This window comes from Sciurus carolinensis, chromosome 7, assembly GCF_902686445.1.
Source record: "Sciurus carolinensis chromosome 7, mSciCar1.2, whole genome shotgun sequence".
In the NCBI taxonomy this organism is placed as follows: Eukaryota; Metazoa; Chordata; class Mammalia; order Rodentia; family Sciuridae; genus Sciurus; species Sciurus carolinensis.
The window spans coordinates 74,804,885-74,821,019 of record NC_062219.1 but is presented as its reverse complement, the minus strand read 5'-3'; the positions used below and the strand labels follow the sequence as shown (position 1 = coordinate 74,821,019).

The 16,135-nt window shown below is 31.3% G+C and overlaps 1 protein-coding gene across 1 annotated transcript in view; it reads left to right on the top strand.

Annotated features, from left to right (window-relative positions):
- The window catches only part of Znf292 (zinc finger protein 292), a 77,047-nt gene that overhangs the window by 51,437 nt on the left and 9,475 nt on the right, over nucleotides 1-16,135 (top strand). The window contains 3 exon segments of the mRNA XM_047557956.1: nucleotides 4,739-4,941; nucleotides 11,493-11,629; nucleotides 14,209-14,350. Coding sequence (XP_047413912.1) covers nucleotides 4,739-4,941; nucleotides 11,493-11,629; nucleotides 14,209-14,350 — 482 coding nt within the window.

Sequence of the window (16,135 nt, the reverse complement as noted above, 5' to 3'; positions counted from 1 at the left end):
GTTACAAAAGTTTTCTATATATTCTGGATATTAATACCTATCTTATAATCTGCAAATGTTTTCTCCCATATCATAGGCTGCCATGTTATTCTGTTCATTGTGTCCTTCACTGCATGAAAGTTTGTTTGATATCATCCCATTTGTCTTTTTAAAAATTTTTAAAATTGTTCTAATTAGTTATACATGACAGAACACATTTATGCATTTCAATAAATCATACATAAATGGAGTATAATTTCTTATTTTTCTGATTGTACATATTGTAGGATCACATCAGTCATGCAGTTATATGTGTACGTAAAGTAATAATGTCTGTTTCACTCTAGTATCCTTCCTACCCCTATGCCCCTTCCCCCCACTTCACTCCCTCCTACCTAATCTAAAGTAACTTTATTCTTCTCTAGCGTTCCCCCCCGCCATTGTGAATTACCATCCATATATCAGAGAAAACATTCGGCCTTTGGTTTTTTGGGTTTGGCTTATTTCACATAGCATGATCTTCTCTAATCTTTGCTTTTGTTGAGTAAGCCTTTTGACATTTAACTAGACAAGAAATTATTGTCTAGTTAAATGTCATAAAGTATCTCCTCTGATTTCTTCTACAAGTTTTACAGTTTGGGGTCTTAACATTTAGGTCTTTAGTGCACTTGAATGAACTTCAATCTTTTGATACCTAGTTTTTCCAGCACCACTTATTGAACAGACTCTCTTTTTTTCCACTGAATTGTCTTAACAGTCTTCTCAAAGATCATTTGAACAAATATGCTAGGGTTTCTTTCTGGTCTCTATTCTATTGAATGGTCTCAATGTATATTTTTACACCAGTGTTACATTTTTTGATTACTCCATATTTATATTTTGCAGTCAGAACATGTGGTACCTTCAACTTTGATGTTCCTTGACAAGTAATTTTGGCTATGAGGGGTTTCTTGTGATTGAATATGAAAAACTACCGTTGAGATATAAATAGGAATTGTGTTGAATCTGTAGATTCTTTGGATAGTATGGATATCTTAACATTATTAATTCTTCCAATCTGTGAACAGAGACTATCTTTCCAGTTATTTATGTTGTCTTTAATTTCTTTTAGCAGCATTTTATAGTCTTTTTTGTATAAGTCTTTCATGTTATAGTTAGGTTTGTTAAGTATTTTATGATTTTTGATGCTATTGTAAATGAACACTTCAGATTTTTCATTGTTAGCATATAGAAGTGCACCTTATTTTTGTATGTTTCTATATTCTGCAACTTTGTTGAATTTGTTAGTTTTAGTAGTTTTTTTTTTTTTTTTTTTTTTTTTTTTTTTTTTAATAGAATCTTTAGGGATTTCTACCTGTAAGATCATGTCATCTGCTAAGAGACAATTTTCTTTTTTCCTTTCCAGTTTGGAGCCTTTTATTTACTTTTCTCAACTGATTCCCAAATGGTTTGTAAGAGAAAGTACTAATTATATATTTTTTTAGAGGAATAGTTGATGAAGATTCATATAGGCTATGGTGAGAATTTGGAAATTTACCTTTGAAAGCAAGGGAAAGCCACTCAAATGTTTTTTTAAAAGAGAAAACAATCAAATACGTACTTTAAAAACTGATCTAAGTACTATGGGTGCTAGTGGAGAAGTGGTAGAGGGGGAAGAGTTGATGCAGAAAACTAGCAGACAGCTACTAGGTGGTCTGATTAGGGATTTGGTCTGGAGAGAAAATGAGAGGGGGCAGTAGAGGAAAAGTGAATATCAAGTAGAATGGCAGAACTAGATAATGGGATGGATATATAGGTTGATGTATTCATAAGAGAGCATTTTTAAGTCAGTTCTTAAGTTAGTGACTTAAACACAACCAAGTAGATTGGAATGTAGAAGTGACACATCCTGTGGTATAGAGATTTTTGTATGCTTTCTAGAGTTGCTAGAAAGGCAGTTATATGTAATCTGGTCATGGAACTGTACACTGAGTAAGTTGTCTTTGTTTTGGGGGGGAATTCAAGAGTCTAGGATGAGCTGTGTTACATAGCACACAGTGTTCATGCAATGATTTATTTATCTCAAAAATTTATAAATTGTAGTGTATTTAAAGTTAATTGTTGAGCTTTAATGTACAAACTAATATTTTCTTATTTAGTGTATAAAAGTGGTATTTTATGGGGGAAAAGCTATTTTTACTTTACATGTATTTACGTTGCCATTTTGTGTCATCCAGCCCTCTTGATAGTCTTGAATATAGTAAAACCTGCTTTTCTCATGAAGCACATACATGTAGAGAAAGTAGATAGAAAGGCACACATGAATAAAATTAAAAATATTTTTTGATTACCTGGGGTGAGAGTGGGAAAAGCAGATTAAGAGTGCAATTTGATGCATCTATTTATTCAACTATAAAGATCATAAAACTTTTTCATAAGTCTGGCAAGCACTAAAAATGGTAATCTTTGTTGCAAAGGAACTGTAAGGAAAAAATGTGTCCTAGATTTGAGAGTGTGTTGAAAGATGCAGAAGAATAGCAAAAAGAAAATCAGTGAAGGAGTAGTAGGGAGAAGAAGAGAAGGGAGGGAGAGAAGTGAGCTTTTAATGAGACTGATTTGAGTATTAGAGTGGTAATCTTTTGGTTCGTTTGAATTGTGAGCTTTAGAACATGTAATTATTTCCCTTTAAAGGCTAATTCTGTTTCACAGTTCTTTACTGCTATAATGAACCTTTAACACAGTAGTCAGAATATTTTTTTCTGGTTCCACATTTTATAAAGCCAAAAGACCCATTATTCAGGTTCTGGTTCTGTCATTAGATGGCCTTAAGACTCTAGGAAGTCACTTGCCTTCTGTGAGCCTCAGTTTACTCATCTGCCAAATGATGGAGCTGGCAAAATGATCTGTAAAGTCCCTTCTGCTCTAATAGTTTGTATTTCTTGGGAATTCATTTTGCCCTAAGTGTGGAAGTGGTTTCCCATCAGTTAAAAAAAAAAAAAAAAATTGTGATTGAAATGTTTAATATTAATTATAGTCTGAATTCATTGTTTAGCACAAAAATTATGAGGTGCAATTTGTCAGTCTAACATATGCTGCTGTATGAGATTTTTACAGACTGTATGCCATCAGTTTTTGTTAGATACTTGTCACCTTTCACATTTATTTGCCATGATCTTTCAGATTGATTATGAGTTTTTTAATGAGATTATTTTAAATAATTCTCATACTTCATCTCTGTAGAGTTTCCTTTTGAGAGAATTGTATTAGGAAATTAAAGCTGTGTTTTGTTTTAAAAAGTCAATTGCTTATTCATTGCCAAAATAACCATACTTTAATGTTGTTTTTCTTAAATCTTTCATCTAAAATCTTCACAGATTTTGCTTTAATAGTGAAACAATTGTAAAAGATATTTTTAATATACTTATTCTGATAGGATCATGTGATTCTAAAAAATAAAAGTATTGCTTCTTATTTCAATAAGATATATAGCTAGAGGCCCCATTAATTTAGGTGTTTGGTTTGTCTGTGTTGAGTTTTTAAAATTGTTTTGTTTAGTCTAATGTAAAAGAGTAGAAGATGTTTACAGAGTTCTAGACTTCAAAGAAATGAAATTTGAGATCCTGTGTTAAATTGCTCATAGGCTCATGGTTTTAATACTGAGGAGCCATGATTATAGATTGTACTTTATACAAAAATTTTTTTCATAGTAAAATGGAGTACAATTAGATAGAAAAATAAAGGTAATAGAGAGGAGTACTGAATGTTTAAAGAAGAAAAAATCATCTGTCATTTTCCATCTGTTAATTGGCAAATGATTTGTTAGAGATATCTTCTGGTCTGTTCACAGGAAGATAAAATAATGTGTTTTATTTATAGGGCATTTTAAGTTTTATTGCAAAAAGCTTTCCAAACATTTCAGACTAGCCATCACCAAATAAATACTTCAACATAATTTCCATCCTGGTAAAGAAAACTTAGGGAAATTTTTTAAAATTTATACTTGTTGAAACTTAAATTCTCTTTCATAAATTGAAAAAATAAAAATTCTTATATGTAGATAACCAAGAAAACTTTAGGAAATTCACAGATTTGAATGGAAATCTATTATGCATAAGTGAATCTCGGGCATATATTGAGGTTTATCAATTGAGGTTTATCAATTGTGTTATTTTAAAAATAACACAAACTGAAGTTTTAAGGGATTTGTCTCTTGACAAACTTTTCCTTATTATTTTCTGAAAATACTTAAATTCATTCTAGAACATCTATTAAGAAAAGATAGATTTCATCATTGTAAAATTAAAAGCACATCATCATTACTGAACAACATATTAGTTGAATGTCTTCTTTTAGAATATCCAAATATCCTTTGTGATTGCCCGACTAATTATGTAATGCCCTAGTATTACAAATTTTAGGGATACTAACTTCGGTTATTAAAGAATAACTGCTATGGGAAGAAGAATTTAGTATGATTTTAATAATACCAGCTATTAGAATTTAATGCACAATTATTTTTATCATGAAGAAGTTTATTTAACTCATTCCAAATGATACACCAAGGGGCAAAAAAATGGAATGCAACTTTAAAAAGTTAGCAGTATAATCTCTTCTTGCTTATAAGGTCAAGTATTTTGTGATAGCCTTACTGGCAGTAATGAAAAATCGCAAGAAAAAGAGTTTTAGTTTCTATCTTACAAAAAATATTCCTTAAAAGTATTTGTATTGCAAACGAATTATTATCAAATGTTAATAATCTATTATGTCTTGTTTTTTAAAGTGAATGAATTTTTAGCTTTTGAGGGTCCCATCTTGTTGGATATGAGAATTAAACATCTAATCAAAACAAATCAGTTAAGTCAAGCAACTGCTCTAGCAAAGCTGTGTTCTGACCATCCAGAGATTGGTACAAAAGGTAGTTTTAAGCAAACTTACCTTGTCTGTCTTTGCACATCATCACCAAATGAAAAGTTAATCGAAGAGGTGAGTATATTTTTTTGTTAGTAATTATTTTTTGAAGTGGAGAAATTAATTTTTAATTAGAATAGATGTCTTTGACTTCCCTTTCTTGTAAACAGTTAAGGGACCATTATTTGTCTATCTTATTGTTGTGTTGTATACTCCCTGGTAGTAGCAACTTTCTTTGAAGCAACTTTCAGAATTATATGTAAACCGATTGCCTCTAGCTTCTATTTGAAATAATGTGGATCTTTTAAATGCTTTGGCTAAATTAAGAAAAAGATGGTGTAGCTTAATAGTTTAGTAGAATATTTATATTTGGCAGTATTTCGACCATAAGTTCAGGTTTATCTGGCTTCAGGATACTTGCAGATCTTTTTAACTGACTAATTTAACAGGGAAAGTATTCCTTAAAAGAAATCATAAGTTCTCTTTATACATAGAATATATAATATATAAAGAGATGTAATCTTTTTAAAAGTAAATATTTTATTTGCATATTTAATGTAAAAATTTATATTTTCTTTGTGAGACATGATCCTATATTTTAGTTTGGTATAGGTCACAATATTAATTTATTTATGTTTTATAACTGAGAGTAGACTCATTATCCAAATGGGAATTTTGCATTTTGAAAGACAACTTGAAAACGAAGTTGGAGGTATAGTAGGAGAATTAAAAGTTGATGTATAACAACTTGTATTTAAAGAGTTTAGATAAAGAAAAAAAATACTACACTAAACAGTATTCTGTGAGCTCTGATTGTGTACATGTCTTGTATCTCTAATAGATATATTGGTTGCCTCCAGAGCAGTAGAGAGAGAACAAAAAATGGATTGTAGGATAGACTTAAGATGTATTAAGGGTACTGCTGAGGTATGTGGCAGAGAAGACAATTAGAGCATGTATGATCCCCTGAGGACATAGAGATTATAATCAAAGTTTAGAAGTAAGATAACCTCAAACAGAAAACTGAATGCCTGGGTGAGGTTAGACATTATAAATATATAGTGGATGTATGGTTTTTCTTGAGAAAAATTGAAATTTTTCTTCCTCACTTGAGAAAGTGAGGAAGCAGGTAATAGGCTTGGATCAAAATAAGAACGGATGTTGGATGTAGTGAGGATATTGAGAATACTGGGATGAGTTCTATGTTTGGTAATTTCTAGTGTTTGGATGGAGTAGAACTGTATTCTTTAGGATATTATTCTATTAGTTTGGGCATTGACTATTCTATGGATTTGTTTTTTCTTATGATTTTTCTTTTTCTTTCTTATGATTTTTCCAGGTAATTTGCTTTTTAAATTTCTGTGCATCAGGTGGGGATCCAGCTCAGTGGTAGAGCACTTGCCTGGCATGTGTAAGACCCTGGGTTTGATCCCCAGTACCATCAAAGAAAGAAAGAATGAACGATAGATAGACAGACACATCAGAGCAAAATTGAAGATTGAAGGGTTTTTTTGTTCAAAGTAACTAGACAAATAAACAGATTCATAAAATTTCTTGAAAAAGTCTTTGAAATGTATGTAGCATCATTTTTGTTAAGTACACAATGTGTGCTTTGTAGGCACTGGGGAGTAAAGGTGAGTAAGGGATAGACCCTGCCCTAAAGAAGCATACCTTCTAGTAGGAAAGTATCCAAACAGATGGTTGTTGGATTTACTTTGAAGTTGAAGTCTGTGATTTTGTAAGTTCAAGTAAAAATTTGTATTTCTAGCTCTCTGAATAATCAGATCTTGAAATACTAAACCTCAATTCCCCTTTGGTTTAATTATCCAGAGTTGAGTAGCAGCAACCCAACCTGCTCTGTGAGATACTTAGGAAATTCTGTGTGAGGACCATAGCTTCCTCTAATGTCATTCGAAAGAACTTTTGTTTTTAAATCCCTTCTCTTGTTAAGCACGTAAATTAAGATTGTTTTCATGTTCTGAAGCAAAATCGCTAAGGTTACTGAGTATTTCATCCAGGAAAAAAAAGCTTGATAGTGCAGAACAGGTTAGGGTATGAATAAATTTCTTGCTTAAAAGTCCCCTTTCCTTAAAGATTATTTGGTTACTCTTTTATGTTTGCATTACAAATACTGGAAGCTTGCTCTTAAATGTACCTCGTGAGGTAAGTGAATTAATATTGGCTGTCTCTGAGGCCCATTATTTTTGCACTTTAGAACAGTTGCCCAAAGACATTGCCCCTTTTAGAATGGGTATACTTACACATATATGTTCTCTCTTCCCTTTCTCCCTTCTTCTCCATATTATTCATTTGCTTTACTTTTGACTGGTTCTATAAGCATGAGTTTTTTAATCTGTCTTGTAAGCATTTGAGTTTTTTTTGAACCTGTTCCTCAGGGGACAGATTTTGTTAGAAGGGATTGAAGGTCCTTCTGAGGAATCCTCATGCAAGTGATCCAGTAGGTGAGGGATTGACTATTCCCAAGGACCCTTTGAGTTTGATAGAAGTAGCAGCTAGATGTCAAAGGGAGGGGCTGGGAGAAGTGAGTGTTCATCTGGCTTCTCTGGAAGAAAAGAGTTCTGGTCTGAATGCTTAGTATAGGTAGTTTAAAAGTAAAGTTGGCAGTGTTTTGTTGAGTTTAGATCCAATATTTCTGTTGGTTTTTATCTTTAAAATAAACATAAAAGTAAATTTTTCTCTTTTCTATCTTTAATCATCTATTTTTTCCTTTTTTTTTTTTTTTTTTGGTCTAATTTTCTAATCATTTTCTCATTTAACACATCCCAAGATAATCATTAAGTTTGAAATTTGATATATAAAGTATCGTGGGAGGTTTTTTTGTTTTGTTTTGTTTTGTTTTTGTTTTTTTACATTTTCCTATGCATGTACATATTTTTTAATGTACTTAAGACCACGTACTCATGGCCTGGCTGCTAGACACTTTCCTCCTTTTCATTGACATCTTCTCATTTCATTTCATCCTCATTCTTTCTCATGGATGCATAATCTTATCATATGGATTTGTAGTATCTTTAACCAGACCGCTGGACACTTAGCTTGTGTTGTACATACATTCTTACATCCTTTTTGGAAGTATACTGGTAGGATAAATTCCTGGAAGTGGAATTGTTGGATCCAAAAATCTATGCATTTTAAATCAGTAGGGTCAAACTGTCATTCAAAAAAGATAATGAGGTGGGAGGGGTGGGGGGGAGGGGAAAAATATAATAAACATCATTACCCTATGTAAACATAAAAAAAAAATAATAAAAAAAAATAAAAAAATAAAAAAAAAAAGCCAAAAAAAAAAAATATGGATGGTTTATTAACTCAAGTAATGCTCAAATATAAAAAAACAGTAAATTGAATGTATGATGGAAAAAAAAAAAAAGATAATGACAATTTATGCTTAAAAAAAGAACTGTTATGACATTTTTTTTCTTTACTAACACTAGAGATTTTTAGCCTTTTAAATATTTGCTAGCCCAAGAGTTGAAAAATAATAACTCATGGTTTCATTTGCATTTTCTTAGTTATGATACTGTTCTTTTCTATACTGAAAATGATTTTGTTTTGATAAGCACATCAAATAGTCTTAAAACTATTCTTGAAATGTGATTGGAACCAAAACATCTTAAAGTACACTTGATAAGGATATATAAAATATTACCAAGTGTTTTATATTTTTTAATACCTTCTATAAATAGCCATATTTATAAAAGGTATTATTTATATTTTTAAATATAAAAGGTATTTATATTTTTAAATGATTTTTCTGTATTACAAAGAGGTTGAGCATAGTATGTCTTATAACAAATAGATTATTTTAATTGGTTTTAAATATTTAATTTGGAGTTCTAAATTTTCTGGTATCTAAAAGTTTGCCCATTTCCCAAAACAATACAGGATAGTTCCTACCTATATAGTTTAATATATTGGCAATTCATGAATTGTGCTGCCTTAGATTTTTTAAAACAATTCTTGTTTATTGCTGGCCATATTTTACTTTTTATCATTTTAAATCCATCCATTCATTAGTTTAAATATAGTTTCATCATTCTTGCCATTATCTTTATCATATTATTTTCAAGAGGGTCTTGTGGTAAATCAAGGAAGCAGATGCTCTCAAATGTACTGTAAAAGTTGTTTCATTAGTATGCTACAAAAAAAAATGAAGTTTTCTATGTATTTGAATATGGCAAATTTTTCATTTGGGGTTTTATATATACACACATGTACACGTACGTGTTCACATAAATAAGTACACATTGGTGATCACACACTACTTTTAAATAGTATAATAAGCTAATGAGGGTAATTCCATTGGAGAAATAAAATTTTCTTATAAATAGTATACACATTTGGTGCCACCTGAACATCCAACAGAAATTACTTAGGTTTGAGAAGAACAATAGAACTGATCATTCATAATAAATCAGACTTTTAAGAAATAAGGATTTGTTTTAAATCTGAACAAATAAATCTATATTTAGCAATATAAGACCTCAGTATGCTTGTCCATATAGAATTTGGGAAAGTGTACAGACCATGAAGCTAAACCTGGGTTGAAATACTTGACTTTGGCATTAAATGTATAACTTTGAGCAAGTAACTTAACCCCTAAGCCTGTTTTCTAAAAGTAGTATAGTTATCCCTAATCAGAAAATCTAAATCTGAAATGCTCCAAAATCTGTTATAACTCTTGAACACTAACATAAATGGAAAATTCCTCACCTGATCATGTGACAGATCAAACACAGGTTATTATAAAAATATTATAGAAAATTACCTTCAGGCTATGTGTATAACGTTTTTATGATACATAAAGAAATTCCATATTCAGATTTCATTCCTAACTCCAAGGCAGATATCTAAAAATCCAAAATCTGAAACACTCCAGATTCCAAACTGGACACCAGGTATCTAAACTGGATAAGGGACAACTCATCCTGTTCCACACAAGCTCTTGTATGGAATAGCAGTGCTGTTTCTGAAGTAATTGGCACTAATAAATAGTAGTTATTATTGTTAACATTTTATGAAAAAGTAAAAATATAAACTTTTGGGGGTTGACTTAACTAACATATATCAGGGTAACTGTTTAAAGTTTAACACAACTTTTTGGCCTTGGGGGTACAGCTTAGTGACAGAGCATTTGCCTGTCATATGTAAGGTCCTCAGTTCAACCCCCAGCCCTGCAAAAGTAGTAATGACAATAGTACATGATATAGTAGACTATGAAGGAAGCTTCAAATTTCAAAAAATAATTAGATCATAAAGTTAATACAACCTTTTTAAAAAATTTTTTAGTTGTCAATGAACTGTTATTTATTTATATGCAGTGCTGAGACTCGAACCCAGTACCTCACACATGCTACCTAAGTACTCTACCACTGAGCCACAACCTCAGCCAATACAACTTTTAATAAAAGATAATGTGATGAAATGGCAAGAGCTTGGGTCTTTGTGAGTTAGGCATGGTTTGTTTTATGGCAGTACCTTTTAACTGTTTTAAGTTACACAAATTATGTATAACTTTTAACCCCCACATTCATTACATATAAAATACTAATGAAAATATCTAGTGGGAAAGTTAAAATTATATAATGTATGTTAAATGTCTGACAATGTGTTTAATATTGTAGCTGTTTTAAAATATTTATTGTATAAACGTATATATTCTTTTTGATTAAATGGCATTGCTTCTAGATGAAGATCTGTTAGAAATTGACAGAGAAGTACTGGAAAGATCACTGCACCAAGATGTACCAAGACAGTTTCAGTCTTCACTCTGAATCTGATACTAACTGTATTAATCTTTCTGTTCTGTAGAACACAATGATTTGTGGCTTGTATGCTGTTCATCATACCCCTTGTCTTATAGCAAATGCCTGTAGAGATCATAGGTCCATATCATTGTAATGAGGTAGTATTAATTGTTTATAGATGGGAGTGTATCATTAAACAAAGCAAGTTGCCTTTGTCTAAGGTATATATATTATATATATGTATATATGTATGGCTGTTGGAAAACTTAGAAATGGAGGAAGTTTATGTGAAAAGCAAAATATTGGAAATTTATAGAAAATATAGAGGAAAATGAGGTGAACTTATTTTAAAAGTAGTATGACTATAAAATGTTTTGTATTATATCCCCCTCTCTTAGCTGAATAGACCCTAAGTTTATTGGTCTGTATCTGGTATAACCCTCTCTTTTTACTGGGTCTAATGCTTATTTAGATCAGTGAATAAAAGTGAAAGTATTGCAGTGTTTCTTTTTAAGTATCATGGATCTGACTTAATGAGTTAAAAAGTGCTTGTAATTAAGTTATTTGTTTATTAAACATAGTAATTCTTAAAATAACTATTTTCCTGTGTTTAATACTCTCTCAGAATTGCTGCATTAGTTTTTACTAACTCTGAGGAAAGATTTTTTTTAATACAGCCCAATTTTTGTCCTAGTAATGACCAATTATGACTTGATAGTATATGAGTAAATGAAAATTATTTGTAGATACCTAATGAAAAATTTAAAGTGTATTTTATATTTAATGTATATACATACTTGTGTGTGTCCCCTAATAGAAAGCCATTTTATTTCATGTTTCTATTTCCTTTCTCTGTAGATTTCAGAAGTTGATTGCAAAGATGCACTAGAAATGATCTGTAACTTAGAATCTGAAGGTGATGAAAAAAGTGCTCTTGTTTTATGTACTGCATTTTTATCACGTCAGCTTCAACAAGGAGATATGTACTGTGCTTGGTGAGTTGATTTTCTTTTTTAAAGAAAAATTTGTTAAATAGACTACAAAATAGGTATCAAGAATTCAGATAGGATTATTTTTGAAGTCTTTTTGTCTTAGCAAATTGATCATCAAATAGTTCATGTTTTAACTTTTAAAACTTTTTTGTGTTAAGTACCACACAATTCCTTAAGCAAGCATATGTGTAATGACCGTCTGGTTATCAAACTTTTAAATATTGAACTCTGAAAGGCTTATTTTGTTCTAATGCCACCATTAAAAAAATTTAGCTATATAAAACAATCTGTGATTCAATGTATTTTTTTCCTTGCTACCTCTTATATATGGAAATAGTTCATTTTCTGTATATGAGAAATCATTCAGCTTTGCTAACTTCATGTTCCCCTTCAGTACATGCTGCCTGGTATGGTGCACTTACAAGTGGGCATAACTTGTTAATATATAATCCTTTGGGAGGCAGGCTGTAAGTTAAAAAGATCTTTACTGAAGTTAACGTAGAAGAAGACCAGTGGCCTTTGTGTTAACCAAGACTGACAATTTATCTAGTCAACAGCATAGTCTTTAGTGTTGTGTTGGTATTGTACAAATACAAAAGAAAAATTGTTTGTAACATTCTGACATTCAAGAATATTTATGAAGTGACACATGACATACAAACGAATATAGAACAGGCAAGGCAAATGGTTGTGAAATCAAAGATACTAAAGTTCAAAATTATCATGGTTTTCTGAGCAGTGTAGTTTTGTTATAAAGGTAAAATCATATATGAAATACAGAGAATTGATTTTTTTTAAAGGCAGAACTATTCTGAAGGGATAATAAATAAAATGTGCAGGATATGTGGATTTCCTAGGTAAAATAAAGCATGAAAATCAATGATAACTAAGAAATTAATATGTTCTATTGGTTTATAAAAGGCATTAAAGTCTGAATTTTATGTGATATGCAAAAACAGCCTGTTAACAAAAACTCTTGAGTAAAAGGGCAACCTGGAATTTTATCTTTAAGAAACACTTGAAAACAAGCAGTTGGCAATTGGAGAATGAACAGTGAGAAAAGATAGGGGAAAGGAAGTGGCAGTACAGAATTGGGATAGAAAATCAACTAGAAAGCCAGTAAATTGTCCAGCTGGTACGTGTTGTTGGCTTCCTTATTAATGTGGCATGAGGTGAAAGAAATACCAATGAATCAGTCTCAAGGATGTTTAAAGCAGAGACTAATAGAGTCAATAATAATGATGCATTAAATTAAGAAGATGGTGAACTGGGAAGAATGTCTGTCACCCCTTTCAGATCCAGTCACATATTGCTCACAACGAGATACGAGATGCATGGTTGGAGGTGATTTCAGCATTGTTTGAATATCATAGAGTGTACTTATTCATTAAGAAGGCTACAGTGGTACTACATCATGGCTATGTAATCTTAAGGGACCACAGTTCCTTATGTGACCTGTCATTGAAACATCATTGCAAGATACATGGCTATACACAATTTAAGGTTTCCAAAGAGATTCAAGTGAAAACGTCTTACTTTGTCTTACAAGACTGGAGAAACAAAGTTACACAAAGTTAAAATTTATATAGTAAAAGTTCAGATGTGGCTTAAAGTTAACATTTATATAATTTTCTAAATCCTTGATATGTATGTGAAAATCCAGTAAGTGAGCAAATCATTCAAGTGGGTAGTAAAAAGAGTAGAGTTCTTAGGATTGGAAAAAGAGGAAATTATAATAGGAAAGAACTGTTTTGAGATCATCTGGTGAAAAAAATTGAAGTAAAATCATTGTGGAATTAACTATGGAGGACAGAAGAGACATGGGAAAGGTAAAAGAGAGACAAATTTATAGTTGGACTTTCTATGAAAAGTGTATTGTTATCGCATTTGAAATAAATTTCAAGGTTAATTTTTATCTTCAGAATTTCATTATTTTACTGGAACCAACTAGTTTCTTCTGGGTTCTTTGTCATCAATGACAAAATGACAGAATGTCTTTTATTCATTAATAATAGAAGCATTATTGGTTGATTTTAAATTTGTTAGAAGATAAATGTTTTCATTTTTGTTTTTTTTGTGATGGTCTGATTAAACCCAGGGCCTCACAAATGCTAGACAGACTTTATCACTGAGCCATTTCACCCCTAATTTTGGATGAATGCTTTTTAAAAAGTCATTATGCCCCTGATACATTATCTGTACAATCACAGACACACACACACACACACACACACACACCTTTTGCACTTTCATATTACATAGTTAAGGTTCGGATGTGGCTCAAAGTTCCCATTTATAAAATTTGTTTAAATGTTAAGTGCTTTCCAAGTAAAAGGTAAGTACTACTCTGGCATTGAAAAATATTGATCAATAAAATGAAAAATTATATCCTATTTTTTTTTAGTCTTTAGAAAATGAAGATCTATTAATCTTGCCCTTATACTTAATTCCACATGTATAATTGTATAATTAGAGTCTAAAACTAGTTTTCATTTCAAATGTAATGACTGCAATGACGTACTCCATCGATTATTATATTACTGATCTAATATTATCTTTTGAACTTTTTTTTTTTTTTAAAGGGAACTCACACTCTTTTGGAGTAAATTACAGCAAAGGGTAGAACCATCTATACAAGTGTACCTGGAACGGTGTCGTCAACTTTCTTTGTTAACGAAGACTGTATATCACATTTTCTTCCTCATTAAAGTTATTAATTCAGAGGTAAGAATAATTTAGCTCTCTTCCTAATTTCAAATATATAAATCATCTTTAATAAAAGACTAATTTATTATCTTGTCACTTCAATGATTTTTTTTCCTCCTTTCATTTAGTACTTTGGACTTTTTTTATTAATCTTTCAACACATTTGATCCAGAGAAACTTAAAAATGCAATTGAAAATGAAACACTTGCTGCTAGCCTATAGAAAAAGTAATATACATAATACCTGCATTTTTTCATTCTTTTATTTTGTCTCTAGTTCTTAATGCTACTAGTCTCTGAAAATTCAGAAAGTATAAAGAGGAGTGATTTGAGTTAACTGGGAACCCTCTTTCTTCAAAATTTCAGGAATTGTTGAAGACTGTCAGGTAGCCACTCAGATACTAATTTAAAAATAATTATTTACTTTTTAAATCTTAATTGTTCTGCAAAAGAATCAGAGCAGATAGTTTCTTGCAAATTTTAGTCTTTCCTAGACCCCTTGAAGTCAGACTTGAAAGATACAGCCTTGTCCCTAAAGATTTCATAGTCTGTTGATGAAGACAAACAACAATTACATTGTAACATAGGCCTTTCTGCTGTAGTGAAATGTTGAGACTCCTGAGAGCACATTGTTGAGCAGTCCCTGATATAAAGTGGGTGCAGAATGAATTAGAGAAGTGGGTCATTTAACCCATTTGTGTGTTTTGATATTCAAATAGTAATGGTTAGACAAGAGAGCACTACAATTCATTGTCATATAAAAAGCATATGAAGTGGCTATCAAGACAAATGAGAGAATGGAATATTTGGGAACTACAGCCTAGAATATAGGCAGGTTGGGGGAGGGGCAGAGAACCGCTAAAATAGAGAGGTCAGATTGTGAAGGCTTTTTTGTATTGCATGTTAAATTTATATTTAATTCTGAAATGCCTAGGTAACCTTTAAAATTTTTTAAAAGACGTAATGCTATGGGTGGCCTGAAAGGAATGTCCTATAGGGAGCTAAAAGCAACATGAAAACCCTGGGTAACTTTTTAGGTCAAGATATTAGGCACCCAGAGAAAATGAACAAAAAATGCTATGGAAGGGGATACCGAAGACAAACTTTGCTTTTGTCAGAAGCTTGCTTGATGCTATTCTAGAGCCAGAAAGGAAGTTGAAGCTATTCTAAATTCATTCCACTTAGCTTTCTGCTCCCTTGACTCATAAATTTAAGCTCGTATTATGATTTTTATGGATTAATTACTGTAATCATATTGTATTGTGGAAAACTGTTAAGAAGTCAAACTCAGCCTTAAAAACATACTAACTATATAACCAGTATTTCCTATAATCTGAAATTTCCAGTACGGATACATACAAAGACAAAAACTCAGAAAAGCATAAAAATGTTGATATAGTTTTTTTTGTTGTTGACATTATTTGTTCAGGTTTCAGATTGAATTAAGATGTTTTTGAAAGCAAATTTATGAAAGCTATTTCCTTTAATGAGTTGAAATCAACCTTGAATTCAGTAGCAGACCAGTCTGGAGGTGTCACTGGGATTCCCCTCTGATAATTTTAGTTGGGTTTGTATATTTTCTTAATTAGCTCTTGTCATGAATGGATAAAGGGTTTGGCATTCATATGATAAAAAAATAGTTTTTCTTTCCCGAGGCATCCAGAAGTCCTCTGATCTCTGAATTCTTTCTTAAATTCATTCTTTTTTCCATCATTTCTTAAATTTTCTTTACAGCTCTGGAAAACTGAAATTGTCATCCTTTATGTACATACCAATCCTTCTGACATTTATGCCTTCAGTAGCC